This window comes from Ochotona princeps, chromosome 9 (genome assembly GCF_030435755.1).
Source record: "Ochotona princeps isolate mOchPri1 chromosome 9, mOchPri1.hap1, whole genome shotgun sequence".
NCBI lineage: Eukaryota > Metazoa > Chordata > Mammalia > Lagomorpha > Ochotonidae > Ochotona > Ochotona princeps.
In genome coordinates, this window is record NC_080840.1 from 75383803 (window position 1) to 75397415 (window position 13613).

Genomic DNA, 13613 nt, shown 5'->3' on the forward strand with positions numbered 1-13613 from the left:
TCATCTTGATGCAACAGTGGCTTTTGGAGCCACTTTATGGAGAATGGCGTTCCCAGATAATGCACCTGCCTCGGGTGAGTAATTACAGCTTCTATGAAGTGAGGGCTGGTCTTCACAGACACCAGAGGCACAGCCCTTTTCCACCTGCAAGACCGGCCCAGAGTGACTCAGGGATTTGAGTGTCAACTCTGCTTGGGTACAACCCAGACAGCCTCATTTCAAGTTTCAGTCTTTTGTAATCAGTGTCCTAAATTTCAATAGGCGACTTGGTAAGGCTGTGGATTTTCCTGACACACTTCTACAATTTGCATAGTTAGACTTTGCACTTGATTTCTAGAAATGTATTCCCTGAGTTAATTAGAAATAAGTGGTACTTCTGCAGCTTCAGTAGAAGTTCTACCATCTACAGTGGATTGCCGAGTTCCGACTCCAGCATCCTGGTTCTCTAACCATGACTTGTCAGGATCTAGTGCATTCATGAAGTGTCCATCCGCCCTACAAACCACATGGTGATAATGACTATTTGGCATAATGATTGAGTGAAGGAGCCACACATCCATGAAGTACAGGGGGACAATCTGATGGGCCAGGCTGCTGTTGTAAGCCTATTGATTACTATCATTCCATCCCCCACTGGGAAGAACCTCAGCAAAGTAACTGAGTACGAGTTATCTAAAGTGCTCTTCTATTTCCATGGGTGAGAGTCTGTTTTCTAGGATTCTTGCTGGTAGGAGTTTCTGTATCTGCCAACCTGGTTGAAAGATAGAAACCACACAGAAGAATTTCATGCCGAGTTTCTAATGAGGTGTGGAGATATTATTAGGCAGGTAAGTGAACAGTAAATGTATTATTCTAAGATATCAAGGAGGTAATAGCAGCTGTCACCACTAGGGCTGAAGAAAATGGAGAAACTGCAATCATTAACGTTTAGGAACTTAGAGGAGTTCAGTAGACCTGAAGTGTGACTTGTGAAGAAGAGATACTGGCCAATCAGGGCTGGATTCTCTGAACCTTGAACGAAGAGCTCCAAGGCCTGGAGTGGGAACAGTGGCTAGCTGGTGTTGAGGTCGTTTCTGAGGGCAGATGCAAGGAAGCCAATACTGAGAGGTGGTTCAAGGATGCTATGGAAGAGAAGGCCTGCCAGCAGGTGAAGGAGTACTCCTCCGGAGGGCTTCCAGGACTCAGCCAGCACTTGTTAACAAAATGAAAGGACAAGTCTTTTCTTCCTTCACCAGACTTGCAGTGTCCCTCTGTCATTTCTTATGAACAGAGTCTGGCTGGGAGTCAGCTGGCAAAGCCAAAACACAGTTTGCAGAATGTAATTCCAGCGCCACAATGCCAAGTGCAGAGCCAAGGATTTGGAGCCGATTGTCAGTGATCTAATAGCCATTGTGTTTTCATTGTAACCTGAATCCAGTTTGATAAATCCTTCTGAGGGTCGTAGTTCTTGGAGAAACTCAGTCCTTCTCTGACTTCTTGGTGTTAGATTGCTTGGTGAGTCCAGCAAGAGCTGCAGCTGTGCCATAGAAGCCAGTCACTCTGCACCTAACCCACACCTAATCCGCACTGATCCTGAGGGGAAAATGAACCCCTGCCATGAAAATTAGAGGTGAAAAGAATCAGACTTTCCTCACTGGCTGCTGCTTTTTATACTTTTCTTGCTCTTTCTATAATCATTGTATCTTAAAATATCTCTCATTCTAATCTGAAGTCATTTTTCAGTTTTGACACTTCATCTTTGTTGACCCGAAGGGCTGACTGTCAAGGGTTTGCTAGGGATATAAGCGAGTTAAACTGGCCCATAAGGTCATTGAAGACACCGAGTATCCAACAAAATAATTTCAGTTTTTAAACTGCCGAAGACCTATCTGGTTTCTGGAAACAAATGAAGTATGGATTAATACATCATGATGAATGAGCAAGACAAAGGGGGCAGTTTGGCATAGAATAGATAAATTAGGCTGATGTTTGTGACGGCAAGATGCAATATGAGCACTTGTGGGTTTGCAGTACGATAATGGCTGCTTCTGAGTGTTTCAGGAAGACCGCTGCATTTCCTTGGGATTCGCGTTCTTTCATTCGTGATGAGTCTCAGATTTACACGGAGATATTAGCATCCAGTGGCTTGGTTTCCTACTCCATTCTTTTTTTTTTTTTCCAGCAATGCTTCATTTTCCTTCTACTAATCTGCTTTTAACAGATCTGATTCTTCAGAAGAGAACGAAGTTACTAATTGTTGTTGGTTTAGTAGCTGTGGAAGAATGGCTTGAGATAACCAGCTCCTTTTACCCCAAGGGATCTGAGTGACACAGAGAGGTCAAACTGTAAGAAATATCTCTAAATCAATGTAGGGCAGGGTAAGGAAGAGAAAATGGACATGACAGGTCAGGAAGTGCTGGGGCCTGGAGCAATTAGGCTGTGGCAGCTGTCATTCTATTGATCTCTTAGATTATTCCATTTAGTTGTTGGGCTGGGCGCATTCACTCTTATACAGCTTTTTATTTTTTTTCACAATATACATCTTCCATAGAATTTCAGAAGACCCTTTACATGCTTAGATTTCAATTTTTTTCACCAAAATAAATTATCTTTTGTTTCAAATTTCCATGAATTTTTTGAGTTGTGTATGTGGTGTTTTTTCCAAAGAGAAATAGGTTTTTTGTCTGATAAATCTCAGTAACTGTCTTATGCACTGATTTCTTTTTTTTTTAAAGATTTATTTTTATTTTATTACAAAGTCAGATATACATAGAGGAGGAGAGACAGAGAGGAAGATCTTCCGTCCGATGATTCACTCCCCAGGTGAGCCGCAACGGCAGGTGCGCGCCGATCCGAAGCCGGGAACCAGGAACCTCTTCCAGGTCTCCCAAAGCCTTGGGCCGTCCTCGACTGCTTTTCCAGGCCACAAGCAGGGAGCTGGATGGGAAGTGGAGCTGCCGGGATTAGAACTGGCGTCCATATGGGATCCCGGGGTGTTCAAGGCGAGGACTTTAGCCACTAGGCCACGCTGCCGGGCTCCGCTTATGTACTGATTTCAACCACAGGAAGCATCTGCCACCAGCAGGACTGGGATGGGCACTGGTACATCACTCTTGACTGAACAAGACATACCCTAATGTCCTGTAGCTTGTGAGCTCTTTGTTTTAGTAAATGAATCTTCACTGGCTATTGTGCTCTCTTCTTCTACTTCCCAAGCTCCAGAAGAGTAGAGTTCAGCATATTTTTTGTCATCAAAAGTTTTTATTTTTTGCAGCTGAAAAATGATGTAGTACATGAGGTTTAATCTAGCAGTTAAGCTACCTGCATCCTACTTCAGAGGGCCTGAGTTCAATACCAGGCCCCAGCTTCTGTCCTGGCTTTCTGAGAGGTGTGTGGGGGGGGTGGCTCAAGTGATTGGATCCTCGCCACTCACATGGGAGACCTGGACTGAGTTCTGACTCCTTGTCTTGGTCCTAGTCCCAGTTCAGCTTGGTTGTGTTGCAGGCGTCTGGGGAGCAGAACAACAAACGGAAGCTCTCTCAGTTCAAAAATGTTTGTTAAATTATGTTGTACAAGTCATAGAGGAAGAAATCACAGGATTCTGTTGGTTGGTATACTGTGTGAGTGATTCTTCTGCTCACACATTAGGAGGCCAGGGTTGCAGCACTGTATGTTAAGCTGCAGCCTGCAATGCTGCCATACCATATTGGTACTGTTTCTAGTCTCAGCTGTTCCACTTCCAATTCAGCTCCAAGGCCTAAGTATTTGGGCCCCTGCCAGTCATGTGGAAGATCTAGCTAGAGCTGTAGATTCTTGGCTTTGGCCTGGCCCAGGCCCAGCGTTGTGTCCATTTGAGGAAGTGACTTGGCAGGTGGAAGATGTCTGTTTCTCTTTCTCTCTGTAGTTCTGCCTTACAAACAAACGAATTATTTTAAAGATCACCCATTGAAATATAGGAGATTCTGTTGAGCAAAGCCTTTGTGTAAAATGGATGGCCTTCATTGTCTTTGGATGCAGTGACAATATGCCTCTGCCTTCCCTCATCCAAAGTGCACTTGGTTTCTTTATGCAATTATCTTTAAATTTCTTCTTCACCATTCTATGTAAAATGGAGACCTAGGATTTAGGGAAATCTAATTTATTTTATAATGCAAGGAAATCATAAAAGAAGAAACCACTTTTTTTAATAGTGGTCTTTACAACTGTTAAAAATTGCATTCACAGGTATGTAGTTAGATACATATTCTTTTTTTTTAAAGGTTTATTTTATTTTTGTTGCAAAGTCAGATATACAGAAAGTAGGAGTGTTGGAGGGGAAGATCTTCCATTCAATGATTCACTCCCCAAGTGACCACAACAACCAGTGCTGTGCCGATCCAAAGCCAGGAGCCAGGAACTTACTCCAGGTCTTCCATGGGGGTGCAGGGTCCCAAGGCTTTGGGCCATCCTCAACTGCTTTCCTAGGCCACAAGCAGGGAGCTGAATGGGAAGCATGGCTGCCAGGATTAGATCTGGCCCCGTTATGGGATCCAGGAGAGGACTTTAGCTGCTAGGCCACTGTGCCAGGCCCTAGATATGTATTCGTTCCCCAGAATACTGGCTTCTGTTTTGAGAGCTGAGGATGGAATCTGCAAATTACCAAACCATCAGTAAGTTGTTGACTCATTTTTATATTAATTTGTTTGTATCTTCTTGATGAGTATGTTGTAGGTCACTCTGGATCCATCCCAAATTTCTTCAAAATCTTAGAGTTGTTTTTATCATTGGAGACATGAATGTCTGCTCTTCAGATTTCACTGTTTGGCAGTGTTCTGGTTTAAGCTTCCCAGAAATGCACACACACACTGTCTTAGCAGAGTGACTTCTTTCGGAGCTGTGGCTGCTGCAGAATTTCTTCTGAATTATTTGAATGAATAATGCTTGTTCAGCTTTGGCAGCCAGAGGGAAAAAAAAAAGCAACTATATGCCAAATGTCAAAGATCCAGATGAAAATATGAGAATCTTAAACATATCACACTACATTATGCTCTAACTCTTTTGAAACTTTTCAGGTTTCAACAATCTAATTCAGTTGGTGAAAACCTCATTTAAATATTAGGCTTTTTCATGATAGGCTAATGTGATTGTGTTTTGTAGTGTAACAGAAGCCCAGCCACAGTTCTTCAGTCATGTGTTATGGTCTTGCTCAATCCAGAGATCCTAAGACAGTAACATTTCCTGGAAGGGCCTTTTGTACTTGAAACAGCCCCAAAAGGGGATGAGGCAGTCTCCCTTAGAAACCCCATTCCAGGATATTATATTAAGATTCCTTTTTAATTTGTGTACCTTCCGGTAGATGACTACTTGTCTCTGTAATGGAGCATCCACGTCTTGCCAACTCAGACAGCTTTAAATCTCTCTCCCTCAAAAACCAAAAACAGCAATCTCCCCACCACCCCTTCCAAATACAAATCAGTTTATGTTTATGTGGCTTTGCATTAAGAGAATTTTCAAACATATTTAAAAGTGCTAGGAATAGGGATTTGTGTTATGGTGCATACGATTAAGCCAGCACCAGTTGGAGTTCTAGCTGCTTTGCTTCAACCCAATTTGCTGCAAATGTGCCTGGGAAGGCAGTAGAACTGTCACCCATGTGGGAGACCTGGATGGAATTACTGGATCATTGCTTTGGTCTGGCGTAGCCCCCATTCCTTATGGCTAGTTAGGGAGTGAGCTAGCAGATGGGGGATCCCTTTCATTTTTGTCTCTTCTCTCCGCCACTCTTTCAAACCAATAAAATAAGTCTCTAAATGATGTGTGAGTGAGAATATGACTTTCCATGTCATCGTGGTCATTGGTTATCAGTGTTATGTTATTTTTGTTTCATCTGTTTCTCCATTTTTAAATTTGTTTTGTTGATATTCTTGGAATACTCAATCCCTGACATCATATTTTTTACATGTAAATTTTAATGGATCTTTTAGATTTTTAATAGTAAGTAAAAGTTTGAGAATAGCAGTGGTTGAATTTCCTTCAATTTTTGTGTATGTTTTTTGCGATTAATATAGTTTTCATCCTTGTTTCATGTTGATAAGATTAGTTTCTCTTGATTCATTTTCATCGCTCCTTGACTACCTCCAGAACCTTATTTCATTCTTGTCACAGCCAGCAGTAATTATATTGGCTCCAGTATAAGGTGGGAGCATGCCAGTGCACCGTGTTTGCATTTGCATAAGTGATTTTCATTGGCTCTTTATGCTTCCAGGTGGTCAGATTACTAGTGTAAGGCTTTGCCTTGAGATTACTCTGCGATTACAGGCTTTATGAAATACTGCATGGGAATAGGAAGGATATGTTGAGTGCAAGTTAGTAACAAGGAAACTGGGTCATTGGGAAACACTGAAGCAAGCATGATTTAGATGCTATCAGAGAGTGAAGAATTATTTGGGGTAGATGCTGTGGCTCAGCAAGTCAAGCTGACACTAGGATCCAGCATTTCCATATTTGAGTGCCGACTCAAGTTTTGGCTACTTTGTGCTTCGATTCCAGCTTTCTACTAAAGCATCTTGGAAGGCAGCAAATGTTGGCCTAGGTACTTGGGCACCTGCCACCCATGTGGGAGACCCAGTGGAGTTCCTGGCTTCCGGTTTTGTCCCTCTAGCCTTGGCTGTTTTGGACATTTGGGGAGCAGGCCATTGGATGGAAAATCTTTTTGCCTCTCTCTCCCTCTCTTATTCACTCCGCTTTTCAAATAAAATGAGTACATTTTTTAAAAAACCAAAAATTACTCCTTGACAAGATAATGCCATGCTTATTTACGCTTTGAAATAAGGATACATTTTAAAAATACAGATAAAAAGATGGAGGTGTGGGGAGGATTTTCTTGTTCTTTTCACTTTGTGTCTATTGTTTATATGCTCAAACCAAATGCATCTTTTTTGGCATTCTGATTCAGTGGCCAATATCTTTTCAGCGGAACTCCCACCTCCGTATACAGCCATCGCAAGTCCAGATGCCAGTGGTATTCCTGTAATAAACTGCCGTGTGTGCCAATCTCTAATCAATCTGGATGGCAAACTTCACCAGCATGTGGTTAAGTGCACCGTTTGCAATGAAGCTACGGTAAGTATTTCCATTACTGAAAGCATACCTTGTATCTGACACTCTCAATGAAATACCTCAAAATCATTTCTTCAGAGTAGATATGGACTGGATACAAACACAGCAGTTTGCTTCGACTTTCCTTTTATCTGTCTGTGTTTATCATACAAGCATGTCTCCATGGACTGAGAGAGGTGATCTCATCTAGAAATTTTCATAGTGAATTTAAACATAATGCCACTTGATTCTTCACTCTCTGAATTGAGACTGATCCTGGCAATGGTTTTGTAATTCTCTTCAGTGACTATCCATATCGTAACTGAATACATTCTGGTTTTCCCTAAAATAAAAATATGTTAAACTTCTTCTTCTTAAGTGAAAAATATTTAAACTCGCTTTACATCTAAAGGATGTCAGTATTATTTGGGGCAGGGAGCTCTGTGATTGTGTGTTTGTTATTCACACTTGTGCCAAAGTGTTTACAAAAAGATTGACATCTTATACTATTTATTAGCTAGTAAGTTTAGTGAAATGTTAAATTTGAACTTTTTTTTTTTAACTGAAGCTTGGGAAGAGCAGATAAAGTTTGAGCAATATTTTTATGGTTTCATGTTGTAAACTGATGAAGTATATCTTGCTTTAGGTAAAACATATTTCCACTTTCATCAGTAGGCTTTATTTAAAAATTTTTTATGCCTCAACATCTGTAATTAAATATTAATATTAATTCTGCTGTTTATATTTTCAATTCAAAAAAGTCTAAAGACAGCTAATTATTATTGTCTGTAAAAACTATTCAATATGGAAACTGGGCTTTGTATGTTTTGTAGAAAAGTAAAAAAACACCTTAGGCATGAATCAATATGTTTCATTGTAAATACTCTTTTCTATGAGGAGCATTATTTGTGGATAAATAGGTGGTACCTACAAAACTTACTATTTTCTTTGTAAATAAAACACTCATTGGTAGATCTGGCATTGACTTCATTGGTGCTCTTTGCCGAGTTCAAAAGCAAGTGGGAATTGCTAGACGTAAGTAGCAATAAAAAAGTATCTTAGAGGTTTTCTTGGATTTGATATAAGTGCTAATTATTTCCTGTTATTGCTCCAGCCATACTAACTTTTATTTCTTAATGAATAGAAAAAAAAAAAAGCTTAAAGTTTTGTCTCTTACTCTAGGAAGTAAACTCAGAAGCCTAGGTCATTTATGCAGGGATCTCAGACTGTAGATTTAGCGAATGTTCCATCTGGCTACTTAGAAGGGATGTATCTGTCTATGGAGGATCAATTGTGTTTGGCTCTGAAAAAATACTCTGGACACAAGAAAAATTGAATTGAAAATTTTAAATAATCCCTGCCTTTGTGTAGTAAAGAAATGTAATCAATTATGAAGACTCTAGAGAAAGTGAATAATATCGAATAAGATTGTCTTGTGTGACATGAGTGCTGTTACAGAAGAAAAAAAGTCCAAAAAAAAAAAAAAAAGACTTTGAATAGTACCTTAGCATCTTGCTTGCTAAAATTTTAAATGCAATCTGATCTTAAATCTATGCATGCAGGAAAAGAAACACAAAGAAACACATGCATGAAGAAGGATTAGTGAACTAGAAGTTCTTTCGAGCATTGCTAGGTTGTCTTGTGTCCACTATCTGTCTTTTCTTGTGTCCACTTACGGTCTCCTGTGTTCAGATTTAGTATGATTGAATCTGCTCGCGTCACTGCCAGCCTCCTGTATAGTTGCTCTGATAGGAACCTGATACACCTGTGATAAAAAACAAACCAACAGGGGTCGTAACATTCCTGCCTGTCTCAGTAGGTTCAGTTGGTAAGGGAAATTAGTGCTGCCTGTATGTATGAGAAAGAGAGAAAATACTGAGAAATGTTAGGCTTGCAGAACATAGACTTTGTGGTGAAACAGGAAAGGATTTCTAGGACAACTGTGTGCAAAATCGAGAGCTCATGGAGGAAGAGTAGTGTCTGTGATGATGTGATCAGCTAGCAAACTGCGTTCCGAGGTTGACAGACCGGAGTCTTGAGTCCTTGCTCGCTCACTTAGCAAGCTGTACTCATAGATGTTTGGAGATATCTCCTAAACGCTATAATAAGATTTACACCATTGAGTTGCTTGTTGTGATTACAGGGGCCAAGTGCCTGGCATTTTACTGGTTTTAGTGGGCGTTTACATGGCCAAAACCTTGCTTTCTGAAGTAGGACTCTTAGATCACATCCACAGGGGCATTCTCTCCCATCCCCCACCACTGCAGACAAGGCTTGAGATGACCTTGGCTGGCACTGAGTCTCGGGTTTGCACTCTCACTCATTGCTTTTGTGTTACAAATGAGAGAACTGAAGTAAGAATGAATAGTAAAATCAAATCTTGTCACTTACTTACTGGTGAATTTTGACTGTATGAGCAATAACCCAAATGTCAAAGTTTTGCTACCTCTAGCCTTAGCTATCTCTAAACAAGAACATCCGTGCATACAACCACTGTGCAATGATCATTCTCAGGAAATGTACCTTGACACGATGCTGTTCCGTAATTTCTTTTCTAATTTTTTTATTAATTTATTTTTTAAATGATCTTACTTAATGGATTAGGGTATAAAGGGTCAAGGGTTACATGAAAGTGGGTAATACCATTGTTTCCACACTACTGTTCTGTAATTTCTTTACTTGAATCATGTTTACCCAATTGCCTCATTGATGTCCTTTTTGGAAAACACAGTTCTGGTTCTGAATCACGTGTTCTTTATCTGATAGCTATTCTTAGCCGTTAATTTTTTGAGAGGTATCAGTGAGATACTTTGTAGAATGTCTATTTCTACATAGAAAGAGATTCTAATTAAATAAGCTTAAGTCCTATTACGGTAAGCCATGTTTCCCTTGATATTATTTATCCTTGCTTTGAAGTTTCCTGTAAAGTTTTTTGAAAGAAATGCTAATATTAAGAGCTATTGCGAGTCCTTCAGCTAAAGTATTCTATACAATGTATCACTTCTTATATTCTAATGAATAAAGTGTAAGAGAAATTCAAATTTATCATGCTTTTCTGTTATAAGAATACTTATCATTAATATATACATACTTACACTATTGACAAGTATAAGAATTCTCTGAAACTTAACCTGCCAGACATGTACCTTCAAATTCTTGTGAATTTAAAGGGAAAGCAAATCTCTGTGTCAAATATTCCTCCCATACCAGTGTAAGCTAATTTTGAAATGTGTTTGTAATAATTAAGTCTCGATAGTTCTTGAATTCCACAAAGTTCTTGCCAACATTTGTGTTATTTAAACAACTTACCAATAGCTTTTTTTTTTAGTTTTTTTTTAATTAAATTTATTCATTAATTACATTGTGTCGTAATTTCGTAGGAACTGGGATTCTCCCCACACCTCCCCACACCCTCCCCCCATGGTGGGTTCCTCCACCTTGTTGCTTAACCATAGTTCAAGTTCAGTTGAGATCCCCTCTTTGTAAGCATATGCCGAGCATAGAGTCCAACATCTTATAGTCCAGTCAAGTCCAACTACTTATTGGGGAGACCCTCTCTGGTCGGATGGCAGAGCCAGCAGAGTATCATCCCGATCAAATAAAAGTACTAACATACCATCAGCAACAATTAACATCGTTATGGAATTAATTGACATAGTATTGAGCAGCCAACATGTTAAAAATAAATGCGATTTCTTAACCACATTCTGTGACCACCCCATTCACATTTCAATTTTAGTTTATATACGACATATGACATAACATCCATAACATAACATGTTATGCATAACATCATATCATCTACAAATAGCTTTCCATCTACTGCACTTGAATGACAATGAGAAACCTTAGTTTCCAAGAAATCGTTTCCTTCTTAAAACCAAAAATTTTAAGGATCGGTGCTTTGGTTAATTTTGCTGTGTATGTTTTCTTTGCTTATCCAGCCAATCAAAAGCCCACCAACAGGGAAGAAATATGTGCGATGCCCTTGTAATTGTCTCCTCATTTGTAAGGACACATCCCGGCGAATAGGGTGTCCGAGACCCAACTGGTAAGGGATATGGATTTTTTTTTTTTATTCTTTCATTTGGTCATTCAACAGTAATTGATTGAGGACTCATGTGCCAGGCTTTGTTCTGATTGGAGCTTCATCTTCAAAGCAACTACAGAACCTAAATTATTTTTTGTTAAAGGGATGATGTTTTGAAGTTAATAGCCATAGATATTTGCAGGATGTAATATACTGGAATTAACAATGAATGATTTTCCTGTGTTATTTAAATACTTATTATGTTATTAACTCTGCTGTAGTGAGTCTTAATGTGGAAGTGTTTCAGTTGTCATGAGCATCTCATTATATGCTACTCTGGCTTCTGCTGAGCATAATGTATACAATAACTTCTGGAGTTAAATGCCCCTATCAAACACTGCTATAGATTTGTCCACATGCAGATATATAAAGATCTTACCAGTATTTTCTCCTATGGTTTTGTTGGCTTTTTGACCATTACTTGTACATATGATTTGATCATAGATGGAAAAGACAGAAAAAGGCTCTCATTTTGCATTATCATTTAAGAGTTATTTATTTTTATTAGAAAGACAGATTTACAGAGAAAAGGAAAGGCAGAAAGATCTTCCATCCACTGGGTCATTCCCCAAATGGCCACAATGGCCAGAGCTGAGCCAGGAGCCAGAAGCTTCCTCTAAGTCTCCCACGTGGGTGTGGGGCCCCACGGCTTTGGGCCGTCCTCTGCTGCTTTTCTGGGTCGTAAGTGGGGAGCTGGATGGGAAGTGGAGCAGCCGGAACATGAACCCGTTTCCATATGAGATCCTAGCACTTAGAAGGGGAAGATTTAGCCAGTTAAGCCATTGTGGCAAGGTCTTGCATTATTCTTTTCCATCTGTTATAAACAGATATTAAGGGGTTCTGAAACAAGAGAAACCTGGTTGTGACTCACCACTTTGGGACCTTCATGGAACACAGATTTTAACTGTAGAATCTTTTCAACTTATTCAGTTTCTACCAAACTCATAGGGTTTTTTTTCCTAGAAAGGGAATGATAAAAACTGTTTCCTGATTTTAAATTTAAAAACCTGGGAAAGTCAAATAAGTGATTCCTAAGTGATTTTGTATATTGTGCTATGTATATTGTATTGTTTCCATGCAAGTATAAAAAGCTGATTTTATTGTTCCTGAAAGGCTGATTACTGCGACTTTCTGTGATTTTTCCATAACCCCAAAGATTGCCACTCAACTCACTCAGCTTATGAAATAAACAAATATAACACACTGTCAATTATATATTCCCTGTGTTGACTGCATGCTCTGAGCTTCGTCTTCAGTCCGTTTGTAGGATAGTGACGTTGTTTCCTTTCTGTTTCCACAGCAGACGCATAATCACCCTTGGCCCAGTAATGCTTATTTCTGAAGAACCGCCTGCGCAACCTGCATTGCCCATCCAACCAGAAGGTACAAGGGTTGTGTGTGGCCATTGTGGATACACATTTCTGGTAAGCAACTGGACTTCTGTCATAGGTCATTAGTCTGCCAATGTAGGTCCCAATCAAATAGATTTGATCACTACTTATAGTATTACAGGTGTGTTCAAGGGCACATTGATCAAAATGGTAAAGCCTTATTGTGACGTGAAGATTATGCAAGATGCATATCTACTGAGTGAAAGATGGTCTGTCGATGAAACTGCTAAAAATATCTTGGTAATAGGATGATGGACTTCCCACTATTGTTTATAAATGCAAAGTGATGACACACTTAAATAGAAGAATGATGGACTTGTGACTGCTGTTGAAAAACTACATACTATTGTTATGATGTAGGGGAAACCAGTTGAGGGGAAGGATGATGGAAAGGTGGAAGGGGAAATCCCTGAGCTTAAGAAACTGAAACATAAAAAAAATGAAATAATAAATATTTGACTTGAAAAAGAAATACGGGTAGTAAGAGGTGCCGACAGTGTGATTTAGATAATAGTACACCTAATGATTCACTCAGCCATAAAAGAGAGGTTATATAGTAAGTTTTCCTCCAGGCTGATTCCATAGCTGTCTTGTTTGGTGAGCTGTTATTGTAGACTGTGCTGCTGTAAATATAGGATTACAGATCCCTTTCTCACATGCAGATTTCATTTCCTTTGGATATATTCCTGGAAGTGGAATAGCTGGGTCATACAGTAGATCAATTTTCAGTTGTCTGAACACTCTCCATTCTGACTTCCACAGCGGCTGCACTATCCTACATTCCACTGACAGTGAAGTAAAGTACCGTTCTCCCCACATTCACTCCAGCAGGTGGTAGCAGATTTCTGAAGGCAGGCCAGTCTCACTGGAGTTAGGTGGAACCTCAATGTGGTTTCTATTTGTGTTTCCCTTATTGCTGTGGAGCCTGAGCATTTTTTCATATGTCTATTAGCCATTTGAATTTGTTCTTTTGCAAAATGTTTGTTCATTTTGTTGTCATTGAGTTGTTGTCATTGAAGCTTTTTGTAAATCCTGGATATTAGTCCCCTATCTGTTGTGCAGTGTGCACGGATTTT

General features: G+C 39.6%; 1 protein-coding gene across 2 annotated transcripts in view; it reads left to right on the forward strand.

The window, feature by feature from the left end:
* Positions 1–13613, forward strand: part of PIP4P2 (phosphatidylinositol-4,5-bisphosphate 4-phosphatase 2) — a 62312-nt gene that overhangs the window by 25672 nt on the left and 23027 nt on the right. For both annotated transcript variants that reach the window (XM_004597224.3, XM_058668397.1), the window contains exons 2-4: positions 6932–7080; positions 11001–11107; positions 12447–12570. In XM_004597224.3, the coding sequence (XP_004597281.1) occupies positions 6932–7080; positions 11001–11107; positions 12447–12570 (380 nt within the window). The remainder of the gene's footprint in view (positions 1–6931; positions 7081–11000; positions 11108–12446; positions 12571–13613) is intronic.